The 18,573-nt window shown below is 44.5% G+C and overlaps 1 protein-coding gene across 6 annotated transcripts in view; it reads left to right on the top strand.

Annotated features, from left to right (window-relative positions):
- BBS9 (Bardet-Biedl syndrome 9) overlaps positions 1-18,573 on the top strand; it is a 655,958-nt gene that overhangs the window by 129,550 nt on the left and 507,835 nt on the right. For 5 of the 6 annotated variants that reach the window (XR_011964809.1, XM_072598867.1, XM_072598865.1 and 2 more), the window contains exons 11-14: positions 3,270-3,346; positions 6,468-6,521; positions 12,761-12,863; positions 17,623-17,727. Coding sequence is in view for 5 of the 6 variants with exons in the window: in XM_072598867.1 (XP_072454968.1) it covers positions 3,270-3,346; positions 6,468-6,521; positions 12,761-12,863; positions 17,623-17,727 (339 nt within the window). In the remaining variant the exon portion in view is untranslated. The remainder of the gene's footprint in view (positions 1-3,269; positions 3,347-6,467; positions 6,522-12,760; positions 12,864-17,622; positions 17,728-18,573) is intronic. The other variant, XM_072598868.1, reaches the window with a different exon arrangement.

The raw sequence follows: 18,573 nt of genomic DNA, 5'->3' as shown, positions 1-18,573 counted from the left end.
CAGGAAAGAGAAGTCAGAAGGGATTCGCTAAGGTTAAACTGTTCCTTTTTCTCTAGGAGATATTTATAACTTTTAAAAACTTTCTCCTTGTTGGAGCAGTTAGAAGGAGTATACATAATCAGGAAGCAGAGGTATGAATTGAATGTTGTGGTGTGATTATCTGAGAAGCATAAGATTAAGGGATGAGAAAGAATAGACTGGGAGAAGGGGAATGGGAGAGGTAGAATGAGATAAACAAGGCCTGAAAGATTTGACAGTGGAGGGGAAAATGGGGGAAGTAGGGAGAGGAGCACATGAACCTTACTCTCACCAGAGTTGGCTCAGAGAGGGAATAACATAACATAATATACACAAGGTATAGATATCTATCTTATCCTACAGGAAAGTAGGAAGAAAAGGGGTGGGGAACTCTTTTAAAAGGAAGGGTAGTTTGGGGGAGGTAGAAGTTAAAGGCAAAACACTTGAGAATGGACAGGGTATAAGAAGAGAGAGAGAGTGGGATAAATGGGGAAGATAGGATGGAGGGAAATACATAGTTGGGAATCAATACTGTGAGAAGAAATTTTGCGGTGAGTTTCTCTTATAAGGACTTAATTTCTCAAACATGAAAAATGGAATCAAATTTATAGGAATAAGAGCCATTCCTCATTTGATAAATGGTCAAAGAATATGACCAGCCAGTCTTCAGACAAAGTAATTAAAGCTATTTATAGTCATATGAAAAAATGCTCCAAATCAGTATTGATGAGAGAAGTGCAAAATCAAAGGGCTCTGAGGTACTACCTCCCACCTGTCAGATTGGCTGATATGACAGAAAAGGCAGGTGACAGATGTTGGGGATGTGGAACAATTAAAACACTGCTGTACTACTGGTGAAGTTGTATACTGATTCAGCCATTCTGGAGAGCAATTTGGAACTGTGCCCAGAGGACTATAAAACCATGCATATACTTTGACCAAGAAATACCTCTACTAGATCTGTACCCCAAAGAGATAAAAAATACAAAAAGGAAAAGGTCCAGTGCATACAAAAACATTTATAGCAGCTCTTTTAGTGGTGGCAAAGCATCGGAACTTAGTCCATCAGTTGGGGAATGGCTGAACAAGTTGTATATAATTGTGGTGGAATACTACTGTGCTGTAAGAAATGGTGAAGACTCCTATGAACTGATGCAAAGTGAAATGAGCAGAACTGGCAGAACATTGTACACAGTAACAGCAGTATTGTGATGATCTACTATGAATGACTTAGCTGTTCTCAGCAGTAGAACGATCCAAGACAGACCTGTAGGATTTTTGATGAAAGGTGCTATCCATCTCCAGAGAAAAAACTGGTAGAGTCTGAATGCAGATTAAAGAGACTTTTTCTGTACTTCATTTATTTTTCTTGTTTTTTTGGTCTGTTTTCTTTCACACAATGACTTACGAGGAAATGTGTTTTGCATATATAATCTGTGTCAAGTTAGTTGTTTACCTTCTTAATGAAGGAGGGAAGGGAAGGGAGGGAGAGAATTTGGAGCCAAAAATCTGAAAAAAAAAAGAATGTTAAAATTGTTTTACATATAACTGGAAAAATAAAATAATTAATAAGATTTAAAAATATTGGCCAAGAAATGAATTAATAGCTCTATTTTTAAAAAATGAAAAAGTACTTTTTTATATGTAAAAGATATCAGGATACAAGATTATAAAATCCTTTTCTGTGAAAATGGTTTGTTGTTTTATGAAAGCGTTAATGTTGTTTGTTATCAAATATACATTGAAGGTCAAAACATGAAGCATTTTGATGACCATGTTATTCACATATGTATCTAATGTTCAGATTTATTGACTTAGATTTGCCCAACATATTACTGACATCTGGAGGGACCTCAGAGGCATTATCAGCTCCCTTCCCCAGCACCCCTGCCTCAGAGGGATGCTCCAGCCCGTTCCACTTTGGATCAGATGAGGTCACGCACACACATGTACATGTGTACATATGCATGCTCGCACATGCCCTTGACATTTGTTGGTGTTGAGTCGTTCAGATGTGTTTGACTCTGTGACCCCATTTGAGATTTTCTTGGCAAAGATGCTGGAAATAGTTTGCCTTATTCTTCTCCAGCTCATTTTATAGATGAGGAAACTGAGACAAACAGAGTTAAAGTGACTTGCCCAGGGTCACACAGCTAGTAAGTGTCTGAGGCTTTCCACAACGTATATGTGCATAAACCCACACATACCAATTTACACATGTACACACAACAAATATAGACACGCACACTTACATACATGTGTACATGCTCTATAGATGTACACACACATTACATATGTATACATGTATGTTGCCAGTCAGTCAACATGTATTTATTAAGTAATCAATAAATTGTGCCAGGCACTGTCCTCAAGAAACTGCCATTCTAACTGGGGAGACAACATGGTACATAGAAGATATAGTGTCTGTAGTAAGACATTAGCAGTGAGCTAGTCTAATCCCTGACAGAATCATATAATTGATTATAAGACTGGACCCATTTCTATGTGTCCTAGAATACAATATTAAAGGGAATTTTCCATTGTTGCTTAAAGAAACCCAGAACAGCACGAGGCCGGTTTGATGATGGTTGGATTGTTGGAGTGACCCATTGGTTGGTCTATGGCGTCTTTGCCTGTTGGGCTGCAAGCACAGGTTGGCTGGTCTGTGTGGCCAGGCCAGGGATGTTGGTTCCTCCGGCTGGATGCTACTCATTTCTTACAAGGAGGCAGAAACGAATGAGGGGAAAGCAGTAGAGTTACAAACCAACAAACAGACAAACATGTAAATAGGCATCAGTAAAACAATGCACATGAGAGAACAAAAGATTCAGAAGGGGACAGAGATAACAACTTTGTCAATACTTTGTTGTCAAATTGAATACGCACCCAAAAGCCAAACCACTTCCAAAGTTTGTGGTTAGCCAAAAGAATCCTCCTCTTCTTTGCACATTGGAATGTTTGTGTTTGCCTGATGGTTACTCAATTCATAATAAAAATATATATTTTTTTTAAGAAAAGATCTCTCTCTGGTCTAATTTAGGATTAGAAATTATGTGCTCTTTTATTGACTAGTTATGTCTTTCATTTAACCGATGTTTGTCCATTTGTAATCCATCAGTTTGATAAAATCAGTAAGATTAGTTATTTCCAAAGTGGAAAATAAGCACGGGGAAGCCATTTCTAATGTTGGGCTTTGGCGGGGCAAGACCTGAATTCCTGTAGAAATACTTAACTTGGTCCTTTCTTTGCAGGTCCTCTACCGTTAACTGAGAAAGAAGATTTTCTGTCGGTTTTTGCCACTGTCTCCTCCACCCTGGACAGTGTGTCTGTACGTGAATTCGTTTCTTGGGGGATTATGAAGACTCAGTGCTGGTTGGGGGGGTGAGAATGTGAAGTAGGATTTAGGACCAAGCAGAAATTTCAGAAGAGGTCATTTTAGGTGTGGTTATCTTTAAAATAGCACACTTCCTCCCCCTACAAGGGAGAGAACCGCAGGGGGCAGCAGCTGGAAGTGGCTTTTACCTATCCTGGGGCTCATTCTTCTCCTTCTTGCCTCTGGCACGGTACTTCTCTGTGCACACTAGAGCCCTAAGAGCCCAGAACTTTGGGTTCACATCTGCTGGACGAGGAGACAGGGTTAAGTTGGAGCGCCTGTGATGGGCAGGGTCCTCTGGTGTGAGGCTGAGCCCAGTTCACTTTAGAAAGGCTGGCTGGAAGCTGGTGAATGTTATGGCCAAAGCAGCTCAGGAAGACCATCTGCTAAGGCAGAGGATGGTTGTCACTTGTACTGGTGAAGGGTGTAATCCTAGGCTGATGAAATAACAGATCCTTCAAGTCTCATCAAAGTTGGAGGCTCTGATAATTTTCTTTAAATGTCAGGGGTTGAATGTGCAGAATCAGGAATCCCATCCTCAGCAGCTGGGGCTTGCTGGGCAGCTTCTAGAACGCTAAGCTTTGCTTGTGTTGCTTGGGTTGGTATCTGTCTCACAAAGAAGCTGTATATTTCCCCCGGTTTTGGAAGGGCCAGGTGTCTCCCACCAGTATTTCGCTTCCTGAAAGCACTGTGGAGTGATGGCCATCTCTCCTATTTTCCCTCTTTTCCTTTCTTTCTTCTCTGCCTGGGCTGATTCTAGAGCATGATGTCGGGGTTGGTTTAGGAGTGGTGGGTGGCTACAGAGTTCTTATCCAGCCCCATGAGTTCCTCTGTCCCTTTGCTCCATGCATGAGATTCCTTATTCTCTGGTGAGCTGTATTTCACAGCCTGTGTTCTGGTCTGGTGAGGTCTGTGAAGGTTGGCATCCAAGTCTCTTCAGTTGGTCACCTCAGACATGAAACTCAGCTCATAGAGTTTGCTATATTTAGCTCTCTTAACCCATCATTCAACCTGGGAAATCACTTCAATGCCTGGGCATCAGAAACCTAATATAATAAGTAGTTTTCATGAGGTTTTCAAAGACCCACCTTAGTACAAACATTGAGACCCACGTTGTAATAAAAATCATGTTACCATGCCATAGCCCAGTGAACGGAGTGAGCTTTGAAAAACATGCTGCCACGTTGGCCCCGGGAGGAAGGGCACGTCCATCCCGCTGAAGCACAGAGGAGAGGCACTGTTTCCAGACCTTTTCACGTGGCTGGATGTGGTGGCGGTGAGATCGCTGGCTCTTCATTGGCCAGCTGGCACTCACACCTCTTCCCCCGCTCACGAAGAATGCCTTTTGTCTTTGGGCCACACATTTTTTTCTAGGTATTTTTCCCCTAGGTGACCTTGAGCACGTTACTTAGAATGGGTGATTGCCTTTTGGCATTTTCAGGGAAGAGCCTTGACAAAGTAGCGTGACATTGTGGCAACCTGCCTCACTCCTTCCTCTCTTCAGGTGACTGTTGTCAGGGCCCATCATTCATTCACAAAAGAGCAGCCAGTAATATTTAAGGGAATACTGTTGGGAAACAGAAAACTGAGCCTGGTGAAAATAGCATCCTTCCTTCTCCATTTTGGGGGAACAGTGCTTTACTGCTTTTGATGCACAGCTCCTCAAGTACTTAGATGCTCAAAGGGAAGTGGGGGAGGGGGTGGGATCCTTTCATTTTTAGCTCCACCTTTGGAAATGGGAGAAACAGAATTTTGCTATTAGAGTAAAAAGCCCAGTTTGATATCAGGCTTGAGATTCACAGTTAAACTGATAGGATCTTAGATCTTGAGCCAGAAGATTCTTTAGAAATCATCTAGTCTGACCCCCCTCATTTGTGTCTGACACCTCGGAGGAGGTGAATTGCTGAAGGTCACACAGACACTAAGTGGCAGGTGTGGAACTTGAACTCATGTTTTCTTTGCCTCCACATTTACTCTAAATTTATTTCTCTACTTCACTCAGAATTTAGAACGATTGAGTCATGCTGAGATGAATGCAGGAGTTTATATGAATTTAATACCTTGAAGGATCTGTGGGGGATGTGGAACCTTCCTCTGCCAACACTGATTGCACCTCATCTCTCACTTAGCTTGGTTGTCTGAGGCTTAGAACCTTAAATCATGGCCACACTGCTTGTGTTGTGGGCCTTGAGCCCTTGTCTTCCTCTCTCAGTCCAGCCCTTGCTCCTGCTTCTTCTACTGCATGGTTTGCTGAGAATTTCTGAACTTTTTTTATAATTCTTGAAGCTGGCATTTATTTCTATTGAATTTTACTCATAAAGAAACAAAATCATCAATTATTTCCTATTGGTTGGATGTCAGTTTATGTTGAAAGATATAAATTTATGTTGCAGTTATGAGGGTAGATTTCACTTGTCAGATTTTTTTTTTTGATATAGAATGACCACAGAGATGCTTCTAGAGATAAAACGTTTTTTAAATACAAAAACCTACCCCAGGGAAAGGAAGCTGACATAGTTACAGAGCTTTTTGGGAGGAGCTACCATCAGTGAAAAGAAGCTCACTTGCCAATTGCCTTTTAGCCTTAAGGACCTTTCTTTATCTCTTTCAGTATTAAGGAGCAGGCCCCGGGAAATGTGGTTCCTCTTTAGGAGAGAAGATGCCTTTTCCAAATTGAATATGCGATGAAGGCTTTTCCGAATGTAGAACAAGAAGAGATTTATAGACAATATAAACTTCAAGTTTGTAGAAACAGATAGTTTCCACATTCAAAGAGATTGGAAATTAATGTTTTTGGTGATATGAGGTGTGACCTTTCCTCTTCCCCCTTTGTGGGATCTTTTAAATTTGAGTTTATGCTTCTCCAAAAGAGGAGGTATAAAAATCTCCATTGTATATTTTAGTCTGTCATCAGAGTGGTAAATCCTTTACAGTCAATTCCCTGTTTAGCTGTTGGATGGTGGGGAGTTCATATTGCATCCATTGTATTCACTCATTCATGTGTAATATTGGGATCGTTCTCCCCTTTCCCCCCTGCTATCCCGCATTTCCTGATTCTCTCTTTCTGTCTCCACAGCAAGCCACCAGCAATGAAGTGGGAGCTGAAGCCGTCCCCTCTGTTACAGTGAAGGTATTGAGCGAACCCTAGGTGGCCACAAGCCAGATAGTAGTACACATTTCATTCTGTCATTTTCCCTGCAAGTCGCTCATGAAATGGGCAGGAAAACCTCCAGGGTGGTTCATGTTTCAGGGGCTTGTTCCTTCAGGCTGGGGGAGCAGATGGCCTTTATCATTCATTAGGTGACAGATTTCCTGATGGGGTATGTTGTAGCATGAATCTCATTTATCGCCACCCATTTTAGGTGGTTATGACTTTTGTTGAATTGAATGCCAAGTGTTGACCTGGTGGCATGGGTTGGCCATCTTTGCTTAGTGGGACCAGATCTGTAAGGTTCTCATGAAGTCTGTTCATCGCTCTTGGGGTCTCTTAGGGATTTGGGGAGATTGCTGCCCATTGCGTCTCCCTCCCAGAGCACTTGAGGTCATAAAGTCGCACAGAATCACCCATTGGGTTGTTCCTAGAACCTTTCTGATGATCCAGACATTCCATGGTTGTTTGAAATGAATTCCTAAGCTGCTTCTGCAACATCTGAGACAATATTCTTGCTTGTCCTTCCATGAAATGGGCTGTAAAGGGGACCACAAGCGGAAGATGGAGGTGGGCATTCTGTGGGAATTGGGCCATGTGCAATTCTTCATTCCCAACCTAAAAAACTCCATCTTCAATCCCGTTCCTCTGGGTGACTGCCTCCTTTTCCACATTTTCTATGGAGACACCTCCCAGCTCTACATATCACCCTCTTGTCTCCTGACCTCCCATCTGCACCCCTAGCTGCCAGGACATTTCCAGTTTGGATTTCCCACAGAAACCTCAAACTCACGCTTTCCTACATGCATCTTTCTATAAACTTCACTGAGAGGCATCTTTGTATGATGGAAAGATCAGCTCTAGAACCAGGGGATTTGAACTCAGATCTTACCTCTGCTGTTTCTGACTGTGTGACTGTGGGCCAAATCACTTCCCTTTTTCCACCCATTTCCTCATCTAGAAAATGAGGTGTTCGGACTCAGTGGGCTGTGGAGTCCTGGTCAGCTCTGCATCTACAGTGCTCTGATTTTGCTCCTCCTGTCTGTGGAGGGAATCACCATGCTTTTGTCCCATGGTTTACAGTCCATGGAGTTTCCTCATCACAAGACTGCCAGATGTCTTCACTTCCCCCTTTCTGGCTCCCTCTCTGTTTCCCTTCTCAGTCTGATGACTGCAGCCCTTGTGGAGGCTCTCAGCTTCATGGTTGTCCCTTGTTTAGCCTTCCTCTGTGCCATGACCCATGGGGCTCAACTACTCCAAAACCATCTGTGGCTCCCTCTTGTCTCAAGTCCTGCGCTTCAGAGCCCTTCCCTGCCTCACCGCGCCCTCTGGCTCCCCGCCTTGGCGCATGCTGTCTGCCATGGCTCCACCCTTTGGCAGAAAGCCTTCGTTGTTCCCTTCCTTGAACTCCTCCCCTGCTCCCCATTTCTGGTGCCTGGTCTCCTGAATTATCTTGGTTTGGCTACCTTGGATTCTGTGTGTATTCTAGAAATACTTATCTGTGCCAGAGGCAGTGTTCGATTGTGGGTTCAATTCCTGTCCCTGATACATGTTGGCTTTGTGACCCTGGACATGTTGCTCAGTTTTCCAGGCAGCTCTGAGACTGTAGAATTGTAGAGAAGGCGCCAAACAGGATGTGTCCTCACCTGGGAACTCCCTGTACCAATGAAATTGCAAGTCTTTACCTATGCATACATTTACTCTTTCCACCAGCTTCATTCTTTGTGTGCCCTAGCACCTGGCACTGTGCCAGGAGCTGAGGGGAACTCAGTTACTTCTTGGCCTGGAGGCTGGCTCCCTGTCTGCTGTAGCAGTCTGCTCTGCCTTTCGATGGGCTAGAAATCCAACTCAGATGGTTTCTGGGCATTTATTTACTGGGTAGCCTGGTGAGCGTTATTGTATTTAGCAGAAAACAGTTGTCATTTCCTAAATGCTGGAAATCAGGAAATTGTGGACTTTGTCAGTTCAGGCAAAACTTCTTTGGTTCTCTCTCTCTCTTTCCCTCCCTCTCTTCTTCCTTCTGGGCCCCTCTGTTTCTTTCTCTCTTCCTCTCTGTCTCCTTCTTCCCTTGTCTGTCTGTCTTCCTCTCCCCATGAATTTCCCTCTCCTGTTCTCTGTCTGTCTCTCTTTCTCCCTCCCTTCCTCCATTGATCCATACATACATATATGTACACACATGCACACGTAAGACTACTTGGGTTGTTGGTTGCTGCCCTTGGAGAGGGATGTCAGAGAGTGGAGTGTTGCCAGTTGCGTTAGTGTTCCCTTGATCCAACTGGTGCCTATAGTTGGGCCCTTTGGCCCAATGCTGAAGGCAGCCCATGTGTGTAACTACTCCCCAAGCTCCCTTTTTGGGATTCTGCCATGGGAAACAAGGGTGGTCTTCCCTGGTTTTCTCTCTCCCAACTCCCAAATCCAATCAAAAGCTCCATCCCCTTAATGCTACTTAGTCTAGAAAAGCATTAGTGGCAAGAAGTCAAATCCTTACGCAGTAAAAATACAGAGTTTCAGGAATGATCTGCAGCTGGGCTTTGGAGGGCAGACCTGTTCATTCTGCACATTGATTCAGAAGAGTTTTGTGTCTAAACCAATTAACATCGCTAATGTGGTAGAATCTGAGGACCTGAGTCCAAGCTTCCTGTGCCTTCTTTCCTCTATGACTCTGGCCAAGTCATTCCCTGTCTGGGTTCTTCTTTGTTTTTTGTTTTTGTTTTTTTTGTTTTTGTTTTTTTTTTTGGGTTCTTCTTTGTAAGAGGAAGGGATTGGAGGTGGCAGCTCTAAGGTCCATTTCACTCCTGAGTTACTGTTCCTTTGCCTCCTGTTCCCTCCTTAGGTTTTGAAATAGTTGGTATCATCTCCTTTACAAGAAGATCCTTCCATAGACTAGGATTGATTAGTTGTACATGTTGGGTCTTCTTCTCAGAGGCAGTGGAAAGACCTGCTCGCTTGATTAGCAGTCAGAAGACCTGTGTGTGAATCCTGGCCCTGCCACTTAGGGCTTGCATGACCTTGGGCACTTCATTTCCCCCTTTGGGTCTCAGTTTCCTCATCTGTAAGAGGACGGCTTTGGGCTCATTGATCTTTGAAGTCCCTTCTCAATCAGTGGTTCTGTGCCCACATGAGGTTTGGGCAGAACCTGTAGGATACTGGGGTGGGAGCCTGAGGGATATCCTCACTGGGCTTGACGACTTCTACAGCCTCCAGTCATAGATCTCTCCTTGTGGTCACCTGTGACACAGCAGCCAAAATGTGCAGCCATGTAAGTTTCCAGGATAATAGATAAATCCTCTTCATTGAAGCTATTTTTTTCATCTGTTCCAAGTGAGTGAAGATGGGTCTACCTTCAGCTTGGGATCATGAGGCATGACCATTCAGGCAACCAGGAAGGACTTTTGGTGTAATGCTTGCATAAGGAGGCTGAAAGTGCAGGATCATGTTTCCTAAGGATTGTATTTCAGTTTGTAAGGGAAACTAGAAATACCATAGAAAATTCTTAAGTTATCCTCCCCCACCCACCTGTAACTTCTCCGTCTCCGCAGTTAAAATAGAAGATTTACTCTTAAGTTGGCCAATTGTTGGTTAACTTTTTGGAGTTTCTGAACCTCTTAGATACTGTGGTTATGTGTTCAATTGCTCCATTTAGGCCTAACACGTTATTGGCACTTAGTAAATCGGAGCATTGTCGATATCCTGTCACATGACTCATGTCAACCAAGTGCCCAAGCACAAGCTCTTCTTGGATGCAATTCAGTGTAACTTTGGGTGGGGCCAGTAGGAGCAAATACCATAACTAAAGGTTCTCCTGTTTGCTTCTTGTGTTCAGATGCTTGGTTTTCTGTTTTCAAGCAGAGAAAGCACGAATGGTTTAATTTAGTTCTGGTTGCGGAATGCTCTGCACACTGTTGGTTCACTTCCATGTTGTAGTTGTTTGAAAGAAGGCTGTGACCTGCCCCTGTGGCTGGCACGACTCCCTCTGCCCGTAGTCCATCAAAGTTTGACATCTGGGGTGAAGCCTTGTCTGAAATACTTAGGCTGCGTTGAAGCAGGCCCTTTCATGGCACACCAGCACCCGTGGACCTTGGGGCATTTCAAGCCACTTTGACTGGTCATCCTGCCAGTTTCCAGGAGCGGTTTATGCTGGTTTTGCTCTAATGGTTAGTGCAGATATAATGTGAACACTTCCCAGAGCTTCTGAGGTTTAGGGAAAGAAACATATCATTTAAATGTAGGATATTTCCAGAGTCTAATGGTATACATCAGTGGGCCCAAACTCAAATAGAAACGGATGCCACTAATCCATCCGTAAGGATTTCCGTGGTCTGCCTATTGCCTTAGTTTAAAAATGTAACATCATCTCTGTTTTCTTGTATTTTTAATTATTTTTGTTAAATATTTCCCAAGTACATTTTAATCTGGTTTGGGACTCACTTGGGAGTGTGATGGACCACATGGGGCCTGTATGTTTGATACCTCTGTTGTATGAATTATTCATTTATTCATCATTCCACAGACTTATGTGCTTCTCCCCTCCCCACCCCCCATCCATCCCTTCCAAAGAAGGCATAGCAGTTTGAGTTGTTGTTTAGTCATTTCAGTTGTGTCCAATTCTCTGTTTTCTTGGTAGAGGTACTGGAAACGTTTGCCATTTCCTTCTCCAGCTCATTTTATAGATGAGGGAGCTGAGGCAAACACGTAAGTGACTTGTCCAGGGTCACACAACTAGTAAATGTCTAAGGCTGAATTTGAACTCAGGAAGATGAGTTTTCCTGACTTTAGGCCTGACACTGTATCTACTGCAGTGCCACCTAGCGTCCCCTGAGTTCCATGATAGAATTAGGCAAAGAGAAGTTGGATCTGGAGGGGAGTCATTCCATCTTTTGTCGAGGAGCCACAGTTCAGCTCCTTGGCTTTTGATTTTGAGCCCAGTTTGGAATGATTGATAGAAGAAGCAAACAGGGAAAATGCACCCTCTTGGAAATGGGAATTAATTCAGTAGAGAGGAGTATGGTGGGTATGGGCATACTGAAACCCATTACAAAAGAAGGATCCTACCGGGTGGTAGAGTGGGGCCATCAGAGAAAAAAATGGCTAGGAGGAGTATCCAGACCCTGGATGCCCAGCCTGTGTTCTCTGCTGGCATCTTTGCAAGTCCAGGAGAGAGAGGAGCAGCCAGACCTTGGGTGTCCAGCATGCATGCTCTGCTGGCGTCTTTGCAAGGCCTGGAGGTGAGAGGTAGATCTGCACTACATTTGTGGGCCACTCTGGTGGAAGAGACACAGGTGATGCTGCATAGGCAGGTATGGTTGGGTTTCAGTCTCCAGCAGTGAAGGGACTATACACATCAATAAGATCTCAGATCCATCCAGGTTTGAAGCAATGTATGCAGGCTCTGTTTGAAGGGCTGCTGGGTTGCAGAGATGAAGAAGCCACAGTCCTGGCCTCAGGAGGCTTCTGATTAGCCAGGAAAGTGAGGCAGACACAGAAGAAAGTGTAATTCTGGGCAGACTTTTGGAGCACTAGTGAACTAGGGTGTGGTGGTGGGGCTGAAAGAGAAGGGAAAGGTGGGGGAGACATTGTGAAGGCAGGACGGACAGGTGGATGATGAAGAAAGAATATGATGTAACAGTGGTGAGACCATTAGTAGAATTTTGGAAATCAGAGGGAACATTTGCTCTTGAGATAAAAAGGATGAGGAGTTCACTGTTGCTGGGTAGTGGGTGGTATTTAGAAATGCTCACCAGTTAGTAGGGGCAGCACATGGCAATAATTGGGGATACTTCTGTGTCATAGATGCTTGGAAGAATCTTCTTAATTCCAACAGGATCACGTATGGCTGTTCCCCAGCTCTTCCAGTGTTTCTAGCCCTTGGCAGTGGGCAACACTTCTCCCCCTGATGTTGCTCTGTTACATCCTGCTGATTTCTCCTCCCAGTGGCAACATTGATGCTTAGAGATGGGATAGAAGTGGCTGTGCCAGAATGTCACCTGCTCTGACTTTGGGTCCAGGCCTGGAGAATCTGAGGAGCTCATCACTAGAAGCTTTGCCCCCAAGTGGGGATTCCTTTGGCAGATCCATAAACTCACCAAGGCTGTCTGCTAGGATTCAGAAAGGGTGTAGTTTGTGTGTGGAGGGAGAGCCACTGTGGCCAACCTGGGACCCTTGGGTCTCTGAAGGGAACAGTATCATTTTCAGTAAATACTTTTACCTTCAACTTACTCTAGGTCATGATGCAGAGCCGACTGGCATTGCAGAAAACCAAGTTGTCTGTTTATGTTGAAGCACCATTAGCAGCCACCTGTGATCGCTTCATCTTTGATTCCTTAGGTAAGTTCCCACATCTGGGTCTTTCTTTCCAGGAAGCACGTCCATTTCTTGAGGTCAGGTCTAGGTTTGGTACTTGGCTGCCGGTGGAGCCCTGAATGCAGCGCTCAAAGAATGATGGGCTGTGGGGCCAGCATTGGGCTGAGCAGGAATTCTCGGGATGGTGTCTGACCACAGGGATCCTCTGAACACCATCAGTAGAAATGTTTTCCAAAGCATTCGGTCCTTCACTGATTGTTAGGAAGCATTTGCTCCCATCAAGTTTCAACATTCCTCACTGAGACATCTGTGCATTGTTCTTCTTTCTGTCCCAAAGCCAAGCTAAACAATTTGATCCCTCTTCCACATGATGACCATTCATACACATGAAGACAGCTGCATGGAATGCTGGGCTTGGAGTCAGGAAGACCCGAATTCAGATCTGGCCCGGGCACATCCCTTAACTTCTGACTGTTTCAGGTTCCTTACCTATAATTGGGGATAATAATAGCGCCAACCTTCTAGGGCTGTCATAAGGATCAGATGAGGTGATCGATGTGAAATCACATAGTGCAATGCCTAGCATGTAGTAGGCATGATGTAAATACTTCTTCCACCCCCTGCCCCCTTCCCTCAAGTCTTCTTGTCTTCAGGTTAAACATCCCCAGTTCTTTCAGCTGAGTCCCACTGAGGCACAGTTTCATATCTGACTCTGATTCCCAGGTCAGCATCCTTGGGGGTCCTTGCTTCAGTTTGCTAATGTCCTTCTTCAGATGTGGTTCCCAGAACTGAATAAAAAGCTCCCGTGTGGAGAACATGGAGATGGTTCCTCCTTTATCCTGAGCATTAAACCTTTCTTAATGCAACCCAGTTTGTTTAGCATATGCACCCATCTATCTTTTCTGCCTGGTCATCCTCACCGATGTGCATGGTGCTCACAGCTCTGCCAACCGTTACGCACTTTTCCCTTGGCTTTATGTCTTATCACCTCTTGTACAGTTGATTTTAAAAATTGAAATGTAGGATTTTATGTCTCTCTTACTCGGTTCCGTCTCATTAGACTAGGTCCATCATTTTAATCCTTCAAGATCTTTTAAGATGCAAACTTTGCTATTTAAAGTGTAAGCTGGCTATTCCAGTTGTAGGTTGGTCAAGCCTTCATCCAGGACATTGACCATAACATTCACCTGATGCTCTTTGTCCAGTGGGAGAGCCTGTGCTGTTCTGCCAGAGACCTCCCTCCATGAGGACAGATTTCCTTTTAACTTGTGTGCAGTTGTTCCTAGTCCCAGGTCTGCTGGGATCCCATTAGTTGTATGCCCAGAGGTTGGTCACTTAATCTCGGTGTCATCCTTTAAATGGGATTTGTTGTACATCAGGCACATCGCAGGTTGGTTGTCTTGGTGACAAGCCTTGGTGCCATGTGGATTCTTGGCCCAAAAATGTGCTAATTCATCTTCCCTAGCAGTCCTTGGAGGTCAGTGCCAAAATCACAGAATCCCTTCTGGGTGGAGTCCCTCCCAGATCTCATACCTGAAGGGAATCTCCTGTGAGAACTTCTCTTGACCCTCTCCAGGGGGCGTCCATGGCCTCCCAAGGAGCTTTACTTGCTGTGCTGCAGCTGTTGCACATGTTGCAGTGTCTCCTTAAGTCAAGTCTCCACAACTTGTCCCTGTGCTTCTCATTCAGAGTCAGAATGAAAAAGTTGAGTCAGTCTCTCCTGTGATGGGCCTTGAAATATTTGTTAGTAGTTTCAAATCCTTTCTGTTTTCTTTTCTCCAGACTCAGTGTTCCCAAATCTTTCACCCCATCTTTGTGGGCATAATTCTGAGCCCTTCATGTTGTGTCTTCTTGTCCTTCTCTGTGCCTCCTCAAGATGAATAATTGTTCTGTCCACAAGCATTTTTTAAGTGCTGGCTGTATGTCAGGTACTGGAGGCTCAAATGCAAACAAGGATGCCATCCCTACCCTCCAAGCACTTCTGCTCTTGGCCCTGATGCTTTTGGAGTGTAATGGGCTGGAACTGAGGATGATGCTTCTGAGGGGAACAACCAAGACAGAGTTCAGGGGACTAGAAGCCGCCTCCATTCACTGCCTCCATTTCTTACTCCCAAACTCTGGAATTTTGGCTTCCATTGAGACTGGTCTTCTCAAAGGGACTCGGGAATTCTCCATGACCAATTTGGATGGCCTCCTCGCCCCCCCAATCTTTATCCTTCTTGACCCTTTGACAGCATCTGACGCTGTTGACCACTTTCTCCTCCCAGAGGCTCTGTCTGTTCTCTGCCTCTTCTTTGCTAAATCTTCTGCCATATTCTGCTCCCTGACCATGAGGGACCTTCAAAGGCCTTCCTCTCTTCTCTCTTGGTGACCTCTTCAGCTCCCACAAGCTTACTTTTCATCTCCTTTAGCTGATACCCAGATTTCTTCATCTAGCCCTGAGTCTTTGGAGCTCCAGCTTACTATCACCAACTGTCCACTGGACTTTTGGGACTGGATGTCCAACAGGCATCTCACTCTTCAGGTCCCCCCCCCCCCCCCCCCCAGTCACCCTTCTTCCTTTTCTGTGAAGGGTACCACCATCCTTCTAGTCATGCAGGCGTGCAACCTGACTATCATCGTTGAATGCTCGTTTTCTCTCATGCCACACATCCAGTCAATTGCCAGTTATTATTATTTCTGTCTCTACTACAAACCTCACTTCCATCTCCATCTCCCCATCTCTCCATTTAGTTTGGGCTCTCGTTACTTCTGAACCATTGCAGTGGCACCTAATTGGTCTCCTTACCTCAAGCTGTACCCTTCTCCATTTTGTCAAATGGATATTCCTTTATTATTATTGTTACAGTTGGTGTCTCCTGCGTTATTTTTTAAAACATTCTTCTCCTTGCCTTTGAAGAGTTACCTATCCCTTATAAAAAGGATTACAAAAGACCCCCCAAAAACAAAACCAGTTCAACAAAAACTGACACCTCCACCACGTCATGCAGAATGTGCTTGGTCCCACCCCCAAGGAGGGACAGAGGGGTGTGCACTGTCCCTTCACAGATCTCACGCTGCTCCATAGATGTGGTTGTTGGTGTTTGGTGCCACGTCACTCATCACAGCTTTGTAATCATTGTTTAGTATTTTCTTGGTTCTACTTCTTGGCTTGTTTCTTTTCACATAAGTCTTTTTATGCTTCTCTGTGGTTTTTTTTCCCATATTCATTGTTTCTTGGAGCCTTATTTTATTTCATTATATTCAGATATTGTAATTTATTTACTTCTCCCATCAATAGGCCCAAAACGACCTCCCTAAAGCATTAGTTTGAACCTATCACTGCCCTGGTCAGCAAGCTCCCATGGGCCCCTGACACCTCCAGGATCGAATGTGAACTCTGCTGTGTTCTGACTTCATGTCCTGGCTTTGACTGAGTGTTCTGGCCTTGCTGTTACTAAATTCATTTTACACACTCTTTGGTCCAGCCAGACTCATTTACTCTGTCTCCTTTCTTGATGTCTTTCTAATGACCAGGAATGTTCTCTCCCCTCAGAGCTCATCTTAGATACCCCCTTGTACATGAATCCTTTTCTGAGCCTCTCTCTCCCTGTTCTCCCCTCATGGCTGTCTCTCTGTCTCCTATCCATCAATTTCCTTGTACTTACTTTTCAAATACTTAATTTTATTTATATCTGTGTGTGCATGTGTTGTCTTCTCCTAGAGAATGTAAGTTTCTTGAGGTTAGTGCTCTTGTTTTAGGAGAGGGAGGAAACACCAGAAACACCAGAGGGAGGAAACATCAGAAAAAAAAGTAGCCACTGTCCACTCTGTTACCCTACTGCCCCTAGAGTGGGGTTGTGGATTACAAGGGTAGTGTTGATCTAAATGGGATGTATCCTTTTCTGGGTAACCCCAATACATCTACTTCCTTTTGTAAATTTTCCTCTGAGGATTATTGACTTGGAGAAAGGGATCTTGAAGGCCATTGAGTCCAGCTTGTCATTTTACAGATAAGGCAACTGAGGCACAGAAAGTTTAAGGGACTTGTTCATGGTCATCTGACACTTTGGTTTTTAATTCAGGGTACAGTTGAAGTGACCAAAAACACAAAGGACTTTAAGGTAGAACTTTAGTAATAATGAATGAAGCTGGTTACACGGCACCAGAAGATGATGGCCATTTCTGAGCATTAACCGTAGTCTAAATGGGAATACCTTTGTAGTCTATGAAGTGAGACAGGAATAATCCCAGAGCTGGCACTTGGGTTTCACTGGAGGCTCAGGGCTTGGCCTGCTATCCACAGAGGGGACAGTGCCTCACAGAGCCCTCTTGGGTCTTTTACCTGAGGCAGACGTGTTTCACCAGAGTCCTGCCTTATGGTGAGATCTTGAGTGGAACTGTCAGCCTTCTGGGTCAGGAGCTAAATTCTTCACTTGGATGTTCCTTGGGCTTTCCTGAAGGTCATGACAAGGAATGATTGTTGTGAGTGTGTGTTTCAGTCCTCACCCCATCTCCGTAGACATTTGACGTTTTGATGTGTCTCTTAGTTTCCTGATGGCTTTTGGTTTCTCCAGGACAGACATATGTAAAAGGAGCATCTAGCTTTTTAACTCCATTGAACTTTTCAGACAGTAGTGTATATTGTAATTTTCTGTCTTTCTGATGTTTTAGAAGGGCATCTAGAAAGTTTGAAGAGGAGGAAGGCTATTAGAATCCTCTTCATTTTAAATACTGGAAAATGTGTTGGCTCTATCCAAAGGCCTCATTTCTTTTTTTCCCTTTTGTCTTTCCATTGCTGCAGAGCCAGAGATTCTGAAAACCGTCAGCTTGTCTGTGTTCCTGAAAGGAAATTACCTGCCTTCAGAACTGGAAGGCAGTGCCATGGCCTCATATAGCATGCCCACAGGTAAGCCAGGACTCCCCAGAGAGACTCATTTAGCTTTGGAATGACTCATAGGGGGGATTAGAATGCTGCACAAGGGCATATTAGGAGCCCCTTTATAAATGTCCTTCCTGTACGCGTAAATAGAATTGGGCACTGAGGCCACCTGATGTGGCTTCTGAGTGTGGCATGAGAGAGAAAAATGGCTGACATTTTGATTTCTTTCTCTATACTCTGTTATCCATTCTTCACCATAGCATTGTGATGTAGCTGAGACCAGTATTAATAACCCTATCTTAATGAAGAGGAATCTTTGCAGCCACCAGTGATGTGATTTGCCCGAGTCACTGAGCCAGTATTGTAGGTGGGCTTTGAACCCACTCTAGCTTCTCTGCAGCATGCTAATCCCCCCTCACACCCCAGTTCTAGGTCCCATATGTATAGGTGTGCGCATGCACACACACACACACACACACACACACACACACACACACGAGTGAAGGCCTAATGCATCTGTTAACATGAATTTGCCAGAGTTAATGTTTACATTTAGAGAAAAGCCAATCTCCTCTCTTTTTCCAAATAGAAAAAAACCCATTGCTTCAGAGGGAAAAAGACTCCTCTGAAATTGTAAACAAATTAATTCCAACTTTAAAATGAATGTAATGCAGATAAGTAGCCACAAGGGGGCATTAGAAGACACAAGCCCTTTGTGAGATGCTGGGGCCCGCACGTTGCACTCCTCAAAGTTGGGTCCTTTTCCTGTGCCCCATGACCACCACTATCAGACCTCCAATATGTCGGCCTGTGAGACCCTGGGCCTGGGAGTTGGTCATCGTCCTTCCCATCTCCTCACTTCCAACTGCGTGC

This window comes from Notamacropus eugenii, chromosome 3, assembly GCF_028372415.1.
Source record: "Notamacropus eugenii isolate mMacEug1 chromosome 3, mMacEug1.pri_v2, whole genome shotgun sequence".
Classification (NCBI taxonomy): Eukaryota; Metazoa; Chordata; class Mammalia; order Diprotodontia; family Macropodidae; genus Notamacropus; species Notamacropus eugenii.
Note: the sequence above shows the minus strand (reverse complement) of the source record. Positions and strands in the feature narration are given on the sequence as shown.